We start from the raw sequence: 22,904 nt of genomic DNA, 5'->3' as shown, positions 1-22,904 counted from the left end.
TTTGGTTTTTTATACCTATTCTAATTTCTAATGACATGATTTTTAGTGAGAATAAAACCTAACGTCTATAAAAGCTCGTCTTGACGTCATCCTTCTAGCAGTCTCATATACAAAGGGCTTCGGATTCGTTGTCTAGCTAAGCTTTCTTAATGACCATACCGAAATGGTACTGCGTCTGGGTGTTGTATGCTTATGTCTTCCCATTATGACCCACGACACTCGACTGTAAAATAATATCTAGTAAGTTTTTGTACACAAACAAAAGTAAAATGTAGCAATCAGGCATGCAGTCCACAAGTTATAAAATCTCTGTGTATTATACATATTTGAATTCGGGACCGATGTTCTAAGTGAAGCCATCTTCAAATTCTTATTCTATTTTCCGCTATAACATGCATCGCGCAGTTAAGTGTTCTCAACGCGCTTATAATTTGGACCACCACCCAAGTCTACACTAGATAGCCGTGCCTTATCCCTTATACACAGAATCCGTTCCTTGTTTAAGTTTTCCTTCTGTTTTATTGCAAGAAAGTATGTATACCCGGCATTATTCCAGTATGAAATACTTCTGTGCCGGTGTAATTTATCGACGCTCCTACATATTAATGTAACATTACGAAAGGGGTGCTTCTGGAATAAATTTTATGACGCAGTTGTAAAACGGGATGTCTTGCGTTCCTCACTGTATAAATGATCGTGTATGAGCCTAAGAATAAAGTTTACGTGCATGTAAATTTTCTTAACGTCTCAATTCGGATTTAATGAATTGAAACGTTTTTATAGCTTTAAATTTGATATAATGAAAATCGTGTAAAACTACCTTAGTATATAAGAGTAATGTTTTTCTTATTTTCAATATCCAATAACATTTTTCCTGTTCTCCAAAACTTAATACAAAGAAACCGTGATTTGTTTTAATAATAGAGTTATACCCAAAGTTTTAGTAAGCATATTTTTAAACACAACGTATATACTATATAGCCCAGTAGTTATCCAAAATTGTCGGAATTGTGATGTATTATTTTAATTTACTTTTAATTTATGTTTGTCTGTAAATTATTAAAAATACTTAAATATAATTTTAGTCGCGAAGTTGATTCCACATAAAGATAGATACAGACCTAAGGTTAAAACGATTAATTTATGCACAAATATCACATCAGATCGGTACAGTGGTAATCACGGCCACTTCAAACAAAATACTAAAACCCTCTTATACAAAATGTATGTCTTAGAGCTTCCCTTTAACACCAATAACAAGATAACATAAGCTTAAAGCTTGATTATACAAAAGCTTGCACATTTCACACAAAAGCACCACTTAACACAATCTGTCTGTCGCGGAACCGCCTAGCAACCTACGAATATAATTGGTTTCGCAAAAGCTCGCTAAAAGCTCTAATGCGCCGCTAAGGATGTCTACATCTTTGTTTCATTTCCATCGAGCACACGCGAGTATTAGCGAGATTTCATCCGACAATGGAGCTTTTAAAAAAGTTTCGAGGTGTCGTCTTGGGGTTTTGAGAAACTTTTACACCTTGTCTTATTGAACATTGATATCTACGTAATAAAGTTTTATTGATCAAAGGAAGTCAATATAATAACACACTACGAAACGAATATCTTTAATTGAATAAATCCTCATTATACATAATATATAATTTATGTCGTATTATAAATTAATTCGTTTAGTTCATAGAAAACTGTGGATAATAAACTAAAATAAGGAAACTCACTAGTGTGTGGTGCAATCATCATACACTTAAATAAAAATTACAAAACTAATCCAATACAACCTCATAATGATGTTTATTTTACCGACGAACATGCAGTCCACCTGATGGTAAATGGCTACTGCCGCCCATGCACATCTGTAATCAGCCCCTAGTAGGATTAGATATTCCTACCTGAGGTCGGCCACAGATGTGCCGCTACCCCTGAGGACTAGACTGAAACGCCTCGAAAATTGTTAAACTCCGTCACGCCATTTGGGCTGCTGCGTGCTAAACAATGAAAAATACATGCACACGCATGAAAAGCATTCCCAGTACCCTGTTCAAAACATCCCAAAATTTTACGTTACGTTCACTCAATCCATTATTTTGTTCCGTTTGCTTCAATGGCCTGAGTAAACGTAACAATAAATAAGTGCTCAAATCTTTCTGTCTGCCTCACATATTCGCAAAAAGAGGGACAAAACATAAAGCGCTATTTTGTCAATTTAGACATTTAATGTTACGTTACTGACATTATAGTCCTGATACAATCCGCTAGGGGCGCTGCTTGGAACTTGTATGGGAAATACGTAAACAAATACCAAAACAGTCATATTTGTCAAAACGCAAAAACTCATGGTAAGGGTACAGTAGGGTAAACTTTGTTTGGTCAAATCGGCCCTTTACCGTAAAGAAAGATACGCAGATTACAAGTATAGAACAGACGAGATTAGTACAAGAAGCAGATTCAGAATGACTCGATCGCTTTATTACAGAGAGGGCTCGGGGGAAATCGTCTTTATAACTAGTTAGAGGAGGGTATCATTAATCTTCGTTACAGTTTAAAGATCTAGTGCAGACGAGTTTTTCTGCCTTTTACATTACTGTTAAACGATATACTGTAAAATAGCACCTTTTACTTTCTTTCAATTTTTCATTTTATGTTGGCAAGAGATGAACTAATTTTCATTTGATTATTTTGAAAGAGTATCAAAAGAGGTGATCAAATGTAGCCAACTTTTTGTCTCAAAATAATTTAAAATTAAAACTTTTGATATACTTTCCAAAGTGTGAAGTGAATTAGTAGTCCTATTAATATTTTATTGCAGGGTAAAGGAAAGCTCTACTCTACATAATTGAGCAATAAGCAGTCTGAAATACGTTGCTTCTATGCGAACTGGAAAAGGTTTTAGCCATAACCTATCATCCATTCAACAGCTGACCCTATTTGGCGTTCCCTAACTATGTAGATCAATATGTTGGTTATTATCAATATAAAACTAACAGTTTTATTAACAGGTGTATTCGTGATTCTTACGATGTTGATATTAAAATAATAAGAACTACTTATATATTACAGTCCCATTCAAAACTGCTTTAAAGTTACCAAACCCTTCACATTCTTAAATTCCCAAAAACGCTTACATGGCCAGTGAAAATATAATTTAGCTTACAAGAACAAGTTTCGGTTAGAATTTTTTATTTCTTCCGCAAAGCAGCGATGTATGCTCGCCTTGTTCCGGTTCAGAGCGAGCTATTGAATTCAACCGACAAAGGAAACATTCCGAATTCCTATACAAAAGATTTACTGAAAGAACGAATTGTGTTTCGGAGTATAAAAAGATTAGTTAGTAATTGAGTGTGGCGAATTTGTGAGAGCTGTAAGTGAATGTAAAATTGGTGGGTTTGTTAAATGGTTTGAGAGTGGGAAAAAAAGCTAGGAAACATTACCATGAGATGTCATTCTTTGAACATTTTTTAGACATTTTTTTCGTAATAAAACTGCAGTAGAAATTTGTATACTCCACCTGATAGTGAATGTTGAATGATATCGTAAGGGTGGACATTTGTAATCAACCCCAAAAAATATAGGAGTCGGCCAACTTAAAATCGCCCGTAGATACATTGCGTCTCTTGAAAAAAATGTTACAATGCCTTGTGTCTGTATTTTATAATGATACCCTTCAAACCGGAACATAGCATTGCCTCCAAACGTTTTACCCAATTATTTTAAGCTTTAAAGGTGGTTGGACTGTTTAAGTTTAATTCAAAAAAGCGAAAGATACGCTTTATTTATATGAATTTCCAAATGTTTTCTTTTTCATCATGATTAAATCGTCAAGTTCCTCTAAATATCTAATTCAAGAAACACGAAAAAGAATTCCACAGAACAAACGCAATACAAGATTGATACGTATCATATAAACGAGCGGGTTATTGCCGGCACTTACGACCGCTTCACGATTTATGAAGTCTAACTTCTAATAAATGTTGCAATTGCAATATCGGAAGGAAGTGAAGCTTTCAGTCCGGAACGAATCGTGGGATGTTTGCAGAACGCAGTGCTGTGTTAGCTTGGAATCGATCCAAAAGGCGAGAATAAATAAAGTAATAGGCTCACGGAATTTCCAACTCTATCCGACACGGGCCATGTAGAAGCGATATGGGACGCGGACAAATGCGCGCTTTATGTTTTCTCATATAAAACGTACAGGCTAGCTTGTTTTGAGAGCGTTGTTTCTATGTTTGGTATGAGGAGTCTCGTTTTTACCGTCCGCGTCTAAAGTCGCTTCTGCGTGGCCAACATATAGAGACACTATGCATGGTCGTAGCCAACGTAATGCTGTGTATGCCTGTATACGTGCAGAGAATATTCTACTTACTAAAAATATGTGATGAATATATTAGGTAATATACGAAGCTAGTAGGATTCTTTGTAGGTCTTGCGACGGCCACACTCCCATATTTGTCCTCAAAAGCGGTATAAGTCCTCTGTATTTTATTTTGAAGAGTAAAGCGAAAATAACATAAGGTCTAAGATAACATCATCCGTCCGTAAGAGTCGTGTACTAAGATCGCTTACACAATACCATGGACAGAAATAATCACCAAACAAAATGTGCTGCTTACTTATTTAAGGCTTCCAAAAAAATAATCTTATTATAACAAAATGTTAGTTTGAAAACGCTTACATATAAAGGTCAATTTAGGATGTGGTAAGGAAGAACTGTAAGAATTGTTAATTATGCTGTTAATTTTGGAACTTAATGTGTTCTTTTTACAACATACAACTGAATATCATACTATAGATTGGTCTGCAAAGCTATTGTGTGGAGTAAAATTTATTTAATTTGAAAGAGTTTGCGAATAGCTTTAACGTTTTCTTTTTTTTGGAATTTGGGATTGGCACTGTTCATTTGAACTCCGTTATAGAAAATTCTACCCGGCTGCCACAGGAGAGTTCTATTTTTGGTGTATGTATATATAGGTATATTTAAAAATTGTTGCTCTAATTTGATTTTTCCCCACTGCAAAAATTAATGTTTACCGAGCGTATGCATGTCTCATTCCCTGGCATGCCCTATAACCTATGTGATGGATTTGTGACACAAGCTACTTGTACATTACTTCAATTTTCAGTTATTGATTCTTTAAATCTAAACCGAAAGCAAATCTAAGACGTACGACGATACTCTTGCCTCAGTGAATTACTAAAACACATGGATCATGAGATTGATATACATAGCCCGTGTTTTATAACCAAAACACCGGTGCTCCAAGAATTAACATCTTACATCAACAATATCATGCAGCTTGTTTGCAACGCTTCCATCAAGTTGATGTATCGAGTATCGCTGGCACCGGAATAATGGCGGATCGGGTACTGCGAGTAATTACTGTCCACGCTGGGTCATATCGGTTAATCTATTTCTAGGTCATGAAACTAAGATTTTTTTAGCTTCTATTTATGCTAAATTCACGCAATAACTTGCCTCGGAAATAATATAAATAATATATCTTCTTATATATAAAATTCTCGTGTCACAGTGTTAGTTACCGTACTCCTCTGAAACGGCTTTACCGATTTTCACCAAATTTTATATGCATATTCAGTGGATCTGAGAATCAGCTACTATCTATTTTTATACCCAAGTGATAAGGGTTGTTCATCCTTAACATTTTTTCGGGTCAGCTAGTAATATTATAATATACTACATTTGATATAAAATAGATTTCATCCATTAAACGGATGTGTGAAGGTCGTCACTGATTTGAATCTTGGACGTATATGTAGGTAATATTGCCGTCTCAATAAATTTCTAAATCATTTACGTTTGTTAATAATAAATATCCTATGTTTTGGCTACCAAAGATCAACATTTGACAATTGCTTCACATTGTCAACATTAGATTTTTGATCGAAAGATTTTATAGATTGATTATTTATTAATAAGAAACGTTATAAGATCTATATATCTAGCCCGTGTCTTATATTATCTGTGTATTAGTAATTATAACCAAAACACACGTATAAGGTGCATCAAGTATTAATATCTTACATCAACAATATACAATATCATGCAGCTTGTTTGCAACGCTTCCATCAAGTTGATGTATCGAGTATCGCTGTCACCGGAATAATGGCGGATCGGGTACTGCCAGTAATTACTGTCCACGCTGGGGCACATCGGTAAATCTATTTCTATTTCATGAAAGTAAATTGACGTGTTTCTTTGTGATTTTACTGATGGTTTTGACCAGCTCATATTGATGTTAAATTTTATAGGCAGTTACGGGCTTCGGAAATACCGTGGCGTTATAACTTAGTCGATTTATAAAGCATTTAGAGTCCCTTTCTAGCTTCTAATTGGGTGACAGATGTCAGGCACTTAAGATTAGATACACAACGACTTATAATCATCATCAACCTGTTTTTTTCTATTGTTGGGATCCTCCCAGATAGGATGATGAAAAGGATTTAAACCAATGACATTTTATACTTAATTATTAGTATATCGATGATTTAAACCTTCTGAAGCGAAATGCGGAGTGATGGACTTTAAACAAGTTTGACAACTAACCATCATACATGTATATTACGTCAAGATTTCATTTAATGTGTTCAGCTAAAATCAAAGCGAGATTGGCGTTTCGTACCCGGACTTTCAGCACTAGTAGCCGAATTTTATCCTTTCATAACATAGGCTGCCACTGCTTCTATTATACAAAAACAGGTGCTATAGTAGATACACAAACCTAGACAGCACAGTACTCGATCGATTCTGAACCCGAACTTAATTACTGCGCCTAACGCGCTGTCATGACACTAATGCAGTTTCACTGGGACACACACATCGAACACGTGTAAATATATCTTACCCATACACGTGTTCAATGTGCATGATAACGCACACATTGAGCAGGAGCATATACATAATATCACACATAGAAGTTAAGCCGCATCTTGTAGACGTGTTTTTCTTTTATTTTCCATACCGGCTAGATTGGCCAAGGTTAGAATGTGTGAATTCATATTTCAATTATTGCGATGTCACCCTTTCTATCGTTATTTCTTACCGCACTAAAACCCCCCCGGTGGCCGTCCTCAGCGCTGTGTAGAGGGCTCCAGGATCTCCAAAGGAACGCAACCGGAGTCCCCTTAGCGCGTTGCCCCCTCGGGCTCCGCCTAGGTGAGCTTGACGCTCGCCACACCATCTGGTGCGTACGACGGTATGCGACCACACATACAGCCGCCCTGCCCGGGGTCACTTACCGGGCGGTTTGAGCTCCCACTCTTGCCACCCGCAACCCCGGAAGCCCCTTTTCGTCGCCTCTTACGACAGGCAGGGGATACCGTAGCCCTATTCTGGTCCCGAAACTACAGAGACAAAAGTGTTCGTAGCTACGAAACTATTTGACTTTTACAGCCAAAGCTAAGCAAGTAGCATGTGCTACGAAGATGATACACACGCGCTAACTATTTCGCACGTCATGTACTATGCTCTACACATAGTTATACCAGTTACGGACATAGCTCGCACCTATATGTCACCTTAGAACACTTAGATCCTTAGCGTCACCTCCCTCCGTATAAAAATCTAAATAAATAATTAAATACCTTTGTTCAACCCATTACAACCAATGTAAGCAATAAAAATCAAGATAGTTGATTGGTGAATTTGACACACATACATACCTTACCTACTCCAGAAATCTTTGGTGACTAGTATTCAAGTACTAGCTAAATTGCCCTTTTTTTTTTTTTGTTGACGAGGGGGAAACCTTCAAAAGGTACCTTATGCCGTGGGCGCGGCACGGGGTTATGTGGGATTCTTACCGCACTAAAACCCCCCCGGTGGCCGTCCTCGGCGCTGCGTAGAGGACTCCGGGATCTCCAACGGAACGCAACCGGAGTCCACTTGGCGCGTTGCCCCGTCGGGCTCCGCCCAGGTGAGCTTGAAACTCACCACACCATCTGGTGTTCACGACGGTATGCGACCACACATACCGCCGTCCATCCCGGGGTTGCTGGCCAGGCGGTTCGAGCTCCCACTCTTGCCGTCCGCAACCCCGGAAGCTCCCTTTTAGTCGCCTCTTACGACAGGCAGGGGATACCGTAGCCCTATTCTGGTCCCGGAACTACAAGGACTATTAACTAGAGTACTACGAGTATTATTAGAGTACTATAAGATATTCTACTTCAGTGAGAATAATGCATCGTTCTGTCATAGTACTTCCATCCTATTTGTGCTCAGATACAGATATCAGATATCGATATAACAGATATTCGATGTTTATTGCAGACTTCTCATATTTCCACGTGATTTTATTAAAACGAAGAATAATTTATTTTTACACATAGCTCCCAAAAACCTGAATTGCGTATTCAAACAAGACCTACTTAAAAATAGAATAACATACAACAAAACAAACTTTGCGCTTTACAAACTCAGCGCTTTGCGCTTGCAGCGCTGACCTAGATAAACTAGTATTTGACAGCTATGCAAAACAGTCTTAAACATAAGACCTGTTGAATCACAAAGTCTTGGATTCGGTTACTTGCATCTAAAGTTTCGCGTCGCGTCGTAAGAAACGTGTACTTCAAAAATTGCAATAAAATTATATTATTGAGCCGATCTGATGCTGAGCTCAATTAAATATGGAATACTCATCGTATTTGGGCTTTTTAAATTCATGTATATTCAAGCAAAGATGTCGTAGGCCACGTCGTAGATTCTGCTGTAAACTCGGCCTCTCATTTAGTCCGAAGTTCCAATTATAAGCTCCGGATTTTTCAGTTATGTGCGCCTTAGAAATTTATTATCTCTTCGTATAACATCGCCTGAGAAATAAAAAAGGAGTTATCAAAAGTGTGTGTATTACCAATTCGCACTTGGCCAGCCCGATGGACTTTGACCAAAAGTTATTATAGGAATGGGTACTGTGAGACAGTAAAGGGGTTAAGTAGAACCTACTTCTACTTTTCATTTTATTACATAAATGTTACATAAACACTTTTTTATTTTACAAATATTATTCAGGCGTTATTGTAAAAGCAGGTTTTAATAAAAACAATAATAAACCAAGTTTATCAATTAAAAACTAGCTTGAACAAGATAGCACAGTCGATTAATCTACCAGGGCAACATGAGCCACTGGTGATAAATTCAGGCTGTCTCGCCGCAGCTAACCGCACGCCGCATTAAGCCGCTGGTCCATTACTTTAGCGAAGGCTTCATTTTTGTATAACGATCACGCTTATCTGATTCGGCGATGTCGTTGTGGCCTAGTTTAGGTTAGGAATAGAATGGCTTATGGCAATCGGATCTTGAAACTCTTCAACCCATAAGATTTCAATCATGACTTAACGACTATTAGATTATATCCGATCAATCCGCACTTGACCAGCGCAGTGGACTATGGCTTACCACCTCTGAGAGAAGAGCCGTGCCCAGTAGAGGTATAGTAACTGGTTGATGATGACGTAAATACCATAATGCACATAATCTTGTTAATCTATTTACCAGGCAAATATAAGAGATGGAGAATTTAACATTAATATTTAACTGAGAAGTATAATTCAGCAAATAAAAAACTATAATTAAAACAGCAAACGCAATTTTGAGTTGGTAGATCTTCATTTTAATTAGTAAAAGACCATTACATATAAATACAAAGTACGACCTAAATAAGAATGGAGTCGTTTCGCTGTATAACTGCCTCTCCAACAGTTTTTACGAGACGTAACGGCCGTCCTCCTATCTCTTGTCACATAAAGCGAGCCGACCAAATTAAAGAGGCTGGCGCTCTGAAGCGGCGGCCGTATAAATTGGTTATATTAATCTTTGTCACTTAATACCCCATAAACTTCAAGCTTGATGAATCGCTCGCCACCTGAATGAAAGAAAACGAGAAAACTGTCCAAATTGTTAATTAATAGCCACGATTGAGGTAAATAACTCGGTTCCAAGGGACCGGCTTTCGGTAAATGATTTGTTGGGAAGATGTTTTGATTAACCCGTTGCGGATAGATCAACGGGTATTTTATAACGGTATACTGTTATCATGATATTTATGAGTAACATGTAATTATATGAAGTTTGTAAAATTCTTTGTAATTCGATTAAGGATGCACCACCGCCACACACATTTCTGCGTTAAGCGCTGCTGTGTTCCGCTTTGAAAGGTGTGGTTTGGCAGACAAACTTATCCAAGGTGTTCCAATTTAGTCCTCGAGGTTCTTCAAAATCTGTTTCCGACCAATTAGTATAAAACATAGAGAAGCTGAAGTGACAGATGCTAACTGCAAAACTGTAATTTGAGTGCAATGTCGATGCATTTATATCAACTTCACTAAAACCGCATATATACTGCCTCTTTACAATTGTCTTTTATTCCAATTTCAAACCATCTATGTGACGTTAAAATTATTATGTTAAAAATTTTACGCACAACCTTTCCATTGCGATACGTTACTTATGTACAAAACAGAGATTCTAATGACGAATGTTGTGTACATAGACCTAATTTCTATAGCTACAAGCAAATGACGTGTACATTTGTCACTGTGTATGTATGTGTGTGTGTGCATGTGTGTAGTGTCAAGCAATTAGGTCCGACCTCTGACCCAATTACCCCCTCCCATCGGAACTGGGATGTCAACCGAATTAGATGTCAGTTTAATCGTTGGATTTGACAGTTGAAGCTCATGTTAACGTGCTTACCGAAATATGTACTTGGATATTATCTACTTACAGTCGTAACTTTAGCCTAAAGTAGCAACATAGCATAATAATATTATTTTTTTAGTCTCTTATTTTGGGGATTCGAGATTCAAATCTTAAAATAAATTTTTCTGAGGTATGTGCTACAAATATGCACTTGGCCAGCGCGGTGGACTATGGCGTAATCCTTCTCGTTCTGAGAGGAGACCCGTGCCCAGCAGTGGGACAGTAATGGGTTAAATGATGATGATCATTAACCCATTTTCAAATCTTACCCACCCGTTTCCTATAATTTCGAATGCTTTTGATTTCCAACACAGTGCCACTTATTGTATCCAAAATAATTTAAGCAGGAACCAACCATACAACCTAACCAATTTTTTAACATGGTGTGGGTGGTTCCGGAGATTACCGTTTACGTACACCATGATTTATTTAAATAAGATTTACTAACAAGAAGCCTTCTAATTTAATCTCTATGGATACCGATGCCTCAATAATTATATTAAGGTTTTAAGAACTATTTAATACTACACGCATAAAAAATATACACATCGATTATACGTCGTCAGCTTGTGCTAGGCATGGGTTTCCTCTCAGAGTAAGGATTAACCCATAGTTCATCGCGTTGGTGAAGTGCGAATTGATAGACTTCATACACCTTTCACAACCTTTTTTAAACTCTGACAAGTACTTTTCTTTACTATGCTTTTCTTCGCCGTTATAGCAAGTAATAATTAAGTTCTAATTTTTTTTTTTCACTAAATTTCTCCAAAACAACATAATTAAAATCCGCAGACAAGTGACTTGATCAGCGTCAAAGTTTAAGCAACTTGTAGGAATTATGCTAAATAATTGGAAGTTTAAGTTTTAAAGGGTCACAGTTTACCTACGGACCTAATAAGATTACATGCCCCTGGTAGCTATTGGTTTTTGTGAGCCCTCCCCCATAATCCGATTTGCTGTTTCGTGTTTGTTTTCATATTCTCGGGACAAACTTGTAAGTTCATTGTTGTTTCAATTTGCGAATAGTTTTACAGTGTTTGTAAGCGTCATTTTTAGGGTTCCGTACCCAAAGGGTAAAAACGGAACCCTATTACTAAAACTTCGCTGTCTGTCCGTCTGTCCGTCTGTCACAGGGCTCTATCTCAGAAACCGTAATAGGTATACACATGATTTTTTTTTACAGAGGATGCATAATGGTGGCCGCTATTACAACAAATACTAAATATAAATTAAAGTTGAAAATAAATGGGGGTCGCCATACAAGAAACCGCTATTACTCGACGTTTTTCGCTTTATCTATTGAACCGTAAATTGAAAATTTCAGCTAATTTCAGTAAAGTGAAAATTTGGGCTGTCTACCTGACAGCTCAAATTTTCACAATGTGTTTAATTCAGTGGCTGCTGTAGTATAAAATACTAAAAATAAAAAAAAAAATATGAAAATGTTGGTGGTACGGAACCCTCCATGTGCGAGTTCGACTTGCACTTGGCCAATTTTATTATTAGGAGAGCTTAGTTTTAACCGACTCGAAAGGTTTGTTTGCCATGTATGTTAACATAACATGTAATATGTAAGTAAGTATGTCTCATTCTTTACACCCTTTAGCCCAAACCACTTAAAGGTTTTAAAAATATGTCGTGTGTCCCATATAGAGAAAGTCTGAAACACATTCCAACATACTCCCCGAATGCAGATTCGTATGTGAAGATACTTGTTTAATGACCAATTAAGGCAAGCCTACCTATGAGTATTTTACTATACAGATTGCTCTGTAAATTTTATCATCGATTATAATGTAAACTAATAAACCTACATACACATATAGATGATATCACATCATCGGGTGTTACAAGGCCGCCTCATAATGACTGCGGGGCTTTGTGTGCGGAACAATGCCACTAATACCACCTCCGTATTGTTATACAGCGTTAGCGATGTTACGTTGTTACCGCGTAACAATGTGTAATTTGTATTGGGAAATAAGTGGCTATATCAGCTCTATGAAGATCATATCTTTATACTTGTAAAATATGTCTGAAATATTAAATATGTTGTTTTTTCGTGTAATTATTTATATTTATAAGAAACTATAAAATTGTAAACGGTCTACAATATACCGTTTAAACGGGGAAGCCTTAGAAGCTTCTTTACTAGTATTAAATAAATTTATATGCAGTATTGAAGCATAAATTTTACAATATATAAAATATGGCTTCTGCCGCAAAATTAAAGATAAAGATACGGGAAATATGTAACAAGTTAACGAAAGCTTGCTTGTACCTATATGACACTAATGCTTCTTACGTTATTATATATTTTTTTAATTTCACTATCGATAGAATTCACATTCGTTAATTTTCATACAAACTAATAACCCTACATACACATTCAGATGATATCGCATCATCGGGTGTTACAAGGCCGCCTCATAATTACTACGGGGCGCGCAACTACGCGGCTTTGTGTGCGGAACAATGCCACTAAAACCACCTCTGTATTGTTATACCGCGTTAGCGATGTTACGTTGTTACCGCGTAACAATGTGTAATTTGTATTGGGAAATAAGTGGTTATATCAGGTCTATGAAGATCTGATCAACAGATACTGATTTTTCACAGAATATTGTATCGTATCGTATGGATATGACAAATAAATTTGTTTCTTTTATATAAAATGTATTTTATGGCTGTTTATTTAATACGATTGCTACATGAGAAGAAGAATTCCAATTCTATCTGAAGTTCATTACAGGTGTTCTTTCATGGTAGTTATCACTTACCATGTTTACTGTTTGCTCTCCTTTAAAATTAAGACAAGTAGATTTTGTATGGATATATAGAGGAGCAAAATATATATAAATGTAAAGATACAGGAATAAATCAAATATTGAATATATCAGTGTCACCGAGTTATGACCACATTTATCAATTAAACGTTAATAAAATATAGACGATGCACACATTATACAGCATGATTAATATGAGTAACCGCCGACAAATTAACATATGATACGTAAATATTAATGAATAATTAACGTTATAATATTAATTGTTAAATTAAATTATAATTTTACGTTCTGGTGACGACCGCAACGCCGCAACCGCATGTAAAACTCATATTTCTAAATTTTATCAACGCAACCCATTCATTGTTGGTTTTAATATGGCAATATTTTCAAATTTAGTGGCTCATGGCGTTATAAATATGCGTTTCGCAAATTCGAGGAAAGATAACGCCAGCGAGCGCTGACGTCATGCGTTAACATTATTTATTAAGCGTCCTGCAGGTGTTTTTCATAAATTTAAATAATTTATCTCTTATTTAGCGATGTATGCGTGACGTTAATACACTGGTGAATGGCGCTATAAATATGCGAACTGCGTTTTTGGTGGAAGATAACGTCAACAATCGCCGACGCCATGCGTTGCTCATATTTATTAGCAGATCCTGCAGTTTTCATAAATTTAAAATGATAATTTTGGAGCTATATTAAAATTAAGTGTTCAACAGTGTTATAAATTAATATGTTGATTGCTTTTCGGTGTAAAATAACGTCATTAATAGCAGACGTTTTTACTTGCTTTTGTTTATTTGCAAGTTTTGTAACAGTAATGTGCTTATTACGTCAGCTATGTATTTAATTAATTGCCTATAAATATTTATAGTACCCGTACCGGACTTAGCTACTAGAGGATTATTACTAAAACAAAAAAACTGACTGCCTAAAAATAAGCTCCCATAATTTAGGTAAATCCAACAACACTGTAGGTTAAAATCATGCCAAAGAATAACACATCCATTATTTTACATACACTCCGAACTCATTATTTGAAGGTGGTAGAACCCTTTGTGGTTCGACTCCCACCACACCTATTTTTGCCTAATAACAGCAGTGCTAGACGCTGCTGTGTTCCGTTTTGAAAGGTGTGATAAGTGAGACATACTTTTCCGAGGCGTTCCAGCTTAGTCCTCAGTGGTATCGGCGCATCTGTGGCCGACATCAGATAGAAATATCTAATCCTATCTGGGGTTGATTACAGATGTCCATGGGCGGCAGTAGCCACTTACCATCAGGTGGGCTGCATGCTCGTCTGCTACTCCTATATTATTATAAAAAAAATACCCTCCCAGTCAGTTAAAAGATACAGGCTTTAACCCCCCACCCGCTGTATTATATTTACTGAGTAGGTTTGGTATTTGAAACCAAATTAAACGTTTCGTCGCTGTAGACTTGATTAAAAATTAAGATTTCAACTGCTCCGGGGTTATTATGACCAAGATTTGTATTGCGTTGATTTTAATGGGCCATTGTGACAACAACAATAGCGGGGAAATATGCTTAATCCCATTGTAGGGTGCATTTTAACAAGAAAGCTAAAGAATCACTGAATAAACAAATATTCTCCTATTACAGCTGAAAATACCCTTAATTGACTTTATTTCCTTCTAGAGAAAATATTTTTGAAGGTTGATTTTAATTACCAGACGGTATACTTAAAATAGCAAGATAAGGCGTTATTATGACGATTATATTACGTTATTCCTACTTTGTCGTAATTGTCGAAATTATTAGGAACGACAAATACAATTGTCGTAATTGTAATTGTCGTTTCTAATAATTTCATGATTGAGACAGATTAGAATAGAATATTATTGTGAGTTTCTAAATGTAGGTCAGTTTTATTCTGTTCTAGTTTTTATTGAATAACAGATATCATTATTTTATTGTTGTCTTCTCTTTCTTTTTTTTCTTACTTCTCTCTCTGTCCCTTTTATCTATTTATTTTTGTATCTTTATATTTTATAGGTTTGGCTTCACGAGTATACACGTTATGTAGTTTCATGCGTCAAATATCCTTCCAATACTTCAAGCTCAAATTCTTAGATATAAGTACAACTTACAACTAAAACTCACCTAAACGACAGCGTAGTGAGCGGCCTGTACGACTTATGGCTGTTGGCATCAGCCATCGGCGTTCCCCAGAAGTCATCCAGAAACAGCTGCTTGATCGAGTTCGACCCGATGACGTCACCGTTCGTCACGATCGCCGGGATGTCGTCATGCACGAACTCGCCATTCAAACTATTCACGTAACTTAACACTGCGGTTGCCGTCACCATCACGTATATCGCGATATCACTGTTACACTTCGACACACTGGCTTGTTCTTCGCGGACGGTGGGTAGCGACCGACGCTTCATCTTCGGGCTCGTTCGTGGCGTTTTGATCGTCACATTTCTAAATCTGCACATTTGTTTGATGGGTTGACGAAGCAGCGTAACTGTAACAAGGAAATAATTGGTAAAATTAATATCTCAATAATACATATGTGTCTTTTATCTCTTTTTATGGTATACAAGCACCAAATAATCTATGATTTCTCAACTTTAAGTAAGTAAGAAATCACTAACAAGTATGATAAGTATCGTGCTTTAAGTTAATAGGGGATCTTCAGAGTAAGATTAAACGTCCCCAGTGAAATATATTTATGTTATACTATAAACATAACTTGATCATTCTGTAAACAGAAATGAAATGACCAAAAAATAATATGAAACTCATGTTGTTAATATAACTGATCAGTCTTCATTTACTACATCAATATGCTTTATTTTGCCATGTGATTATCCTTAAACACATTCGTGAACCAAGTTTGCATGCAATACGACCCCAGTTATAACGTTAACGTTAACTTAGTCGCAATTGCCCGAGCATTTACAGGTTTATAGGTCAAGTTGACGCGGCTAATAGGCGCTCCTTCGAGCAAACGCTAAGCTTTACGATTGGGTAAACAATTGCTTAGTAGAGTTTCTGTCAACTTCTAATCAAGATGGAGTTTGTGGCTTTTCTGTTTCTTAGAGTTGAATTTAAATGTTGATACATAAGTTAAATATTTAGCTTTTATTGTTTTCTTATAATGTAAATTATATGTAGATTATCAACCACAATTTATCGTTTTTGTCCTTTTTATAAATGAATTTAGACTTTAATAGACAGGCTACTTGATAAAAAGTAGATATTGAAATTCTATTAAATTTTACTTCTTCTTCTTTTTAACTTTTTAACGTGGAGCTCCATTACGAGTTCACTTCATAAGGTTCATTTCAAAATATTCATGTCAAAAGAAACATGAAAATAGTAGTTTCTCTATATAATAGACATAGAAAAAGAATCACATAGGTTTCTAACTAATGTGAAGAAAATAATAAGCAATTTATTCAGCTGGTTTGATGTATAAAAAAAGATAAGTATACATGACAAACACGAGAAATCGGCTCAAAAGTCGTATATTGTGTAACCTAACGCTCTTATTTTCCTACATTTTTCCTATGTTATGTAATCAGTATACATGTAACTACATAAACGTAGTTTGTGTAGCAATAACAATTTATAGTAACATCCAGTGCGCGTTGCTCGAGCAAGCATCAGGTTTATAGGTCAAGTTGACGCGGCTAATAGGCGCTCCTTCGAGCATACAAGTTTTACGATTGAGTAAACAATTGTTTAGTGAATGTTTCTATATAGTTACTTAAGATACCGTTACTAGCGTTCCAACTACTCACATGACAACTCCAGTACATAAGTTTGAACTTTATTGTGTTCTACGTAAGGTTCAAGTTACGTCAAGATCATGAATAGTACAGTAACTTAGCCATTAAGACGCTTCCTAAACACACAGCTCCACACTAGGATTCCCTGTATCCTGGGTACCATGGACAATCAGATCAATACACAAACACCTAGAACAGATATCCAAATTCATCATTCAGATTCAGTCTGGCCGGGAATTAAACCTTTTGCACGTCAGACCGATATGGTGACCGCTCCGCTAAGCCGGTCGCCATTGAAAGCAATTAACAGATACATAGACGAAGTTAATACTCTACAAGCGAGCAATACGTATGTTTTTTTAGTGTTAACAATCTTAAAAGATTTTTTAATTGCCATAATCCAGCGTAAAACTAATTATATAGTAATTTCAGTCTTCCATTCTAATAGCAAGCTATTACTAAAACTTTAACAATACGTGCATAGCATTGAAACGACATTCTAAAATATTTCATGTCTCGAATCGCAGGAAGACTTGGAGCACCGAGCAACATAAATTCCTTGAATATACATTCTAAGAAAACAAGTCTAAAGTTGTTGTAGAGAAAGTACACACGGTCTTGCAAACATTGTTCATTCCGTTCGAGCGAGCCGATCGCCGAGTGATGGTCTCGAGTGGAGCAATAACAATCACATTCACAATCTCAATCGACTTGTTCACTGTTGCATTGTACTGTTCATAGTAGCTTATAAACAAGATTGGGCAGGGATTAATGTGAAGCTTGTCTTTTTGGACACAATGTGTAATTTCAATTAAATATTATAAGTTCAATTATAAATGTAATTATGATTTTTAGTCATGACATTATAATGGCTTTTACCCTATTGCAGAAGGTAAATTTTTTTGAACGCATGTCTATGATATAGATATGGTTCATTCTTTGGCACGCTCTGCAGCCCAACTGGCTGAACGGATTTTGACATTGAGTCCTTGTATTGTTTTATATGGCAGTGATAGCCTAGTGGTTAAGAAACTCTGCCTCTTCTCATTTGACCTGCTTCTGAATAAATAGAATGTACATAGAAGAGTATGTTATATAAACCATCTTAATCGGTCAATGCACTACTATATAAGCTTCTATATACTGGACTTATATAAATAAAAAATAACTTCATTACCTTTTAAATGAGATATTCCTAGACTTGCTTTACTGTAAAATGGATATTTGGTAATGGTAATGGTAATTAAATAGAATTGAATGTCTATTTCTATGTTAAATAAACCTATGGGAGAAGAATAAACCTATTACAATATTTTTTCTTACACAACCAGAGAGCCAGGAAGCTGAAGAGGCATAGGGTCGACGGCCAATTGCACAGCGAATTGCAACGAGACTACGAATGAGTATACGCAGTGTATATTATCCTCAGTTAGTTCTGTTGCCCCTATTTATTACCAGTAACTTCTAACCTCAAATACGTTAAATAATCGATCAAACCGACTTCACGGATATTATAATATACTATTACAATAAACAATAAATTCATATTTCCATAACGATCACGTAACATCGTTCACGGTACATTTGACGGCGAATCCAAGATATTTATATTTAGTGCGCGTCGACTTGTGCCCGTACATTTTTTCTCCCAAAAAATAATATATTTTCCCCACGTACGAGGTGCGCTAGACGAAAATTCATAACATCCGATATTGCGGGCTATATTGAAAAATAGTTATTTAGATTAGGGCCTCAACTCGGTTTGTGGAATGAAGGTAATATCCCATCAACGACGAGTGAGGAATAAATTAGTAAACACCTTTCATGTAGGTAGATGCGTCTAATGAATAACGATTAATATTCCACTTGTCACACCAGTCTATCTTACCTGGCAAAAGAGGATATTTTCCACTATTCTGTCCTTGTAAGCTAAGAGGAATTTGTGTGTTTGAATTTTGTGTCATTAAACGAAAATCTAATTTAAAATAAAATAAAGAGGAGAGTTGAGTAATACATATAAATATACATTTAAAATCTTCATTCATAATTAGAAACGAGAAAATTTGAATTTTAATCACATCACATTTTCTGACATTTCGGGTAAGCATAGACATAACCACTACTATAAACCACATAAAAAACTCTGTACATACAACATAAATGAAACTTAACATAAATGTTAAGTATTCCTTAAATCGAAATAGTTACCTACTGTATTATAGTCATAAATAATTAAATATCTTAATTTTTTTCATCTCCCACATTGTGAGTAATCGCAAAGTTTTAATAACACTTTATATCAAATACAAAACTTCTTAACATACATCATAAGTATTTAATAAATTAAAATAATTACTGTACATAGACTACCCAGTCATTCCCCAAGTAAACAAAGAATAACATTACCAGTCACATAACAATCAACAAAATTAACAAACCTCATATTTGCGCACTGCATTAACTGCAAGACTCGAGAACCCTAAGCAGACTGTGGATTTCAAACGTTACTGTATTTTTCAGAAAATAAACGAAACTAAAATCTGTGCAAATAATTTACACGAGCTCATCTCTGCAATGGCACTCAACTGCGCTCGCTATTTTATATAGTCTGTACCGTTACGTCAAACAGTTACGTTATATATCGTTTTAACGTTTTGTTATATGGTTATATATATCAAATAAATGTTTTTAGATATAAAATATTAGAAGTACTCGTAAGTACAAAACCTCGAATGATAGTACTAGATAGGAGTACTAATTGTTTCTATGTTCTAGTCGAAGAGGTGTGCTAAGGGACAGACACAGTAGACCATCCAAGTTAGCCCTCTTTTCTTGTTAGTTGCTCGTATTTTTACAAATAACATCCTATTATATTAAAAATTATAATAATTACACCGTCGCAACCGAAGATCGGGATTCACTTGAAGTTATATTTTTACAAGAAAATAAAATTATCAATGCAGATCCGCGAAAGATTTTGTGAGAAAGCTTAAATATTACAAGAATAAATAAAACTTTTCCACAAAGTTATCGAAAGTATGAAATTGGAAGCAGCGTAAGTTGCTAAACAGTAAACTCGCAAAAGTCAAAGGTAGTTTACGCAAGAACTCCTTATATAACGAAGATAACTTAAGGAAGAATCCTTTAAAGTTATGTAGGAGGGCCAAATAAGAGGTGAAAGGCTTGGATGTTAATCTTATATATAAAATTCTCGTGTCACAATGTTAGTTACCGTACTCCTCCGAAACGGCTTTTCCGATTTTCACCATATTTTATATGCATATTCAGTAGGTCTGAGAATCGGCTACTATCTATTTTTCATACCCCTAAGTGATAAGGGTTGTTCACCCTTAACATTTTTTTATTTACATGGCAACGCAACGTTTGCCGGGTCAGCTAGTAAATTTATATGTAGCTAGCCCCATTTCTAGGGTGAAGGATTTCTTGCGTTTCAGTGGAAAGTTGTGGATGCTGACTAAATATGAGATAACGATCTTAGTCCTCAGTGGCAACGTATATGTAATCACCTTCAGGACGAACCCCTGTTCTGTTTGGTGTCGGTTACAGAAGTCCATGATCGGGAGTAATCCTACCCTTAGGTGGACTGCATGCTCGTTTGCTACTTCAATAATTATTATAAAAAAAAGTTTTTGTATCCATAATTTACGGACAGGTACCTATTCAGAAAATACATAGGTATGTTCAAAGCTATTCATTAAATTCCCGAAAACATTTCCATTCACACATTTCTGAATTTTTGAATAGGTCAAACGCTCAGCTCTAAATCCAGCGAGAAAAATTAGTACACACCCGAATTTTTATTAAACGACGCTTTATTAAAAACTTCGAGAAATCCAACAGAAATGTAGGCAGGAGTTTTGGAAGGCCAGAAATAGAGATCGTGAATTTTCAAGCCAGAAATTCAGTTAAAACTCAGATTTCGTCACCGGCCTTAATCGATTGCGTCTATCAGAAAATAGGCTCGTCGGCAGCTGTTTCGTCGAAATTGGACGTTGACCCAGTATCAGAGTTTTTTAAGTTTGGTATAATTGCCTATTACCCGAGATTTTTGCATGGTGACGTTAATTAACGCTTAATTTTGGAACTTTAACAATCCTAGATAACACTTTTTTGTATTACTCTTAACAAACAAGCGATGGATTTAGTACGAACTCATAAAGCGTTATTATCGTCTATTATTAACCCACGCCCAGCACTGGGACAGTATTGACGATGACAACAAATGGTACACACGACACAGGAAAATCCTAGTATAGGATAGCCCTCTGTAGAGCGTTAAAGTGATTAGCTCAAAAATATTATAAGTTTGAGCTACAGCTAAAAAACTTTCTAACATCTTAACACTTTAACTATTAGAAAATAATATTTGGAGTTAATAATAAAAATCCGAGACAATGTAATAAGAATGAGGTCTCTTTACTCGAGAGGTCGTTTCGCCCTTTAATCTCTCGAACCTTAATATTTTATGCAAATGGTTCCTTTTGTTCCCAGCTAATAGCATTAAGCACTAAACTTGCCTGAAGCTTTTAGTAGCTTGTATCTATGACCTAGTATTTATAAGTGGTTTGATACAATAGACTTTGAACTGGAATAATAAATGTTTTGTGTATATATTTGGAAATGGCTAACCTTTCGCAGTTATTGTTCGCTATTTATGTAAACTCTTTTTGTATATAATACGATGGTATCACTCTGACTTTTATTTCTGTGTTACAGTAGCTGTGAAAAACTTGCTGTTTATCCCGTTTTTGGAGTGTAGTAAGGAAGGTAAGATTTTTTTTTTTTTAATAATATATATTTTTTTTTAATATAAAGAGTAGCAGACGAGCATGCAGTCCACCTGATGGTAAGTGGCTACTGCCGCCCATGGACACCTGTAATCAACCCCAGATAGGATTAGATATTCCTACCTGAGGTCGGCCACAGATGCGCCGCTATCCCTGAGGACTAAGCTGGAACGCCTCGAGAAAGTCTGTCTCTCTTACCACACCCTTCAAACCGGAACACAGCAGCGCCTAACACTGCTGTTATTAGGTAGAAAGATATGACAGATTAGATTGATTCTTTTGGTGCAATATACTAATCCATAATAAAATTTATCTTATTATGTTACTTATATTTTTGTATCATATTCATCATTTATTTTGATAATAAATACATTTTGTCATTTTGATACATCATATGAGGGAGCTAATATACAAAACAGGCCATCGCGGGCGATTCAGTATTATCGCCGATCGCTGACGATAGTCGGCCACTACCACCAATTTTCGTCGTCTGTCATAGTGATCACTAGCAACATCAGATAGGGCTCAAATTCGTACATTTTTTCATTAGAAAGCGTGGCCTTCACACATATAAGAAAATAAAAATAATTTGAGAAAATTCCTAATGTTGCGAGGGAAAGCCTTTACGGGCGTGAGAAAATGAGAAGAATCTTACACGTATCTAACTAGGCCTATTTCTAATGATGAGATGAGCGAAGCTGGGCGGCACAAGTAGTGCTTAACAAGTACGATGCCCGCAATGACCCGCATATTCCGCCATTCATCATCTGTTCGAAAGCCACGCTTATCTTAATTCTCTTCAGATAAAGCTAAATGC

At 36.0% G+C, this 22,904-nt stretch overlaps 1 protein-coding gene across 2 annotated transcripts in view; it reads right to left on the bottom strand.

Moving 5' to 3' along the window:
* Positions 1-22,904, bottom strand: part of LOC140751658 (protein O-mannosyl-transferase TMTC1) — a 159,853-nt gene that overhangs the window by 78,167 nt on the left and 58,782 nt on the right. For both annotated transcript variants that reach the window (XM_073085632.1, XM_073085633.1), the window contains one exon: positions 15,643-16,009. In XM_073085632.1, coding sequence (XP_072941733.1) covers positions 15,643-15,980 — 338 coding nt within the window. In that variant the 5' untranslated portion in view covers positions 15,981-16,009. The remainder of the gene's footprint in view (positions 1-15,642; positions 16,010-22,904) is intronic.

Source organism: Epargyreus clarus, unplaced genomic scaffold, assembly GCF_041222505.1.
Source record: "Epargyreus clarus isolate Ecla_fem2 unplaced genomic scaffold, WU_Ecla_fem_2.2 ptg000023l, whole genome shotgun sequence".
Classification (NCBI taxonomy): domain Eukaryota; kingdom Metazoa; phylum Arthropoda; class Insecta; order Lepidoptera; family Hesperiidae; genus Epargyreus; species Epargyreus clarus.
This window is presented reverse-complemented; position numbering and strand designations above follow the sequence as displayed.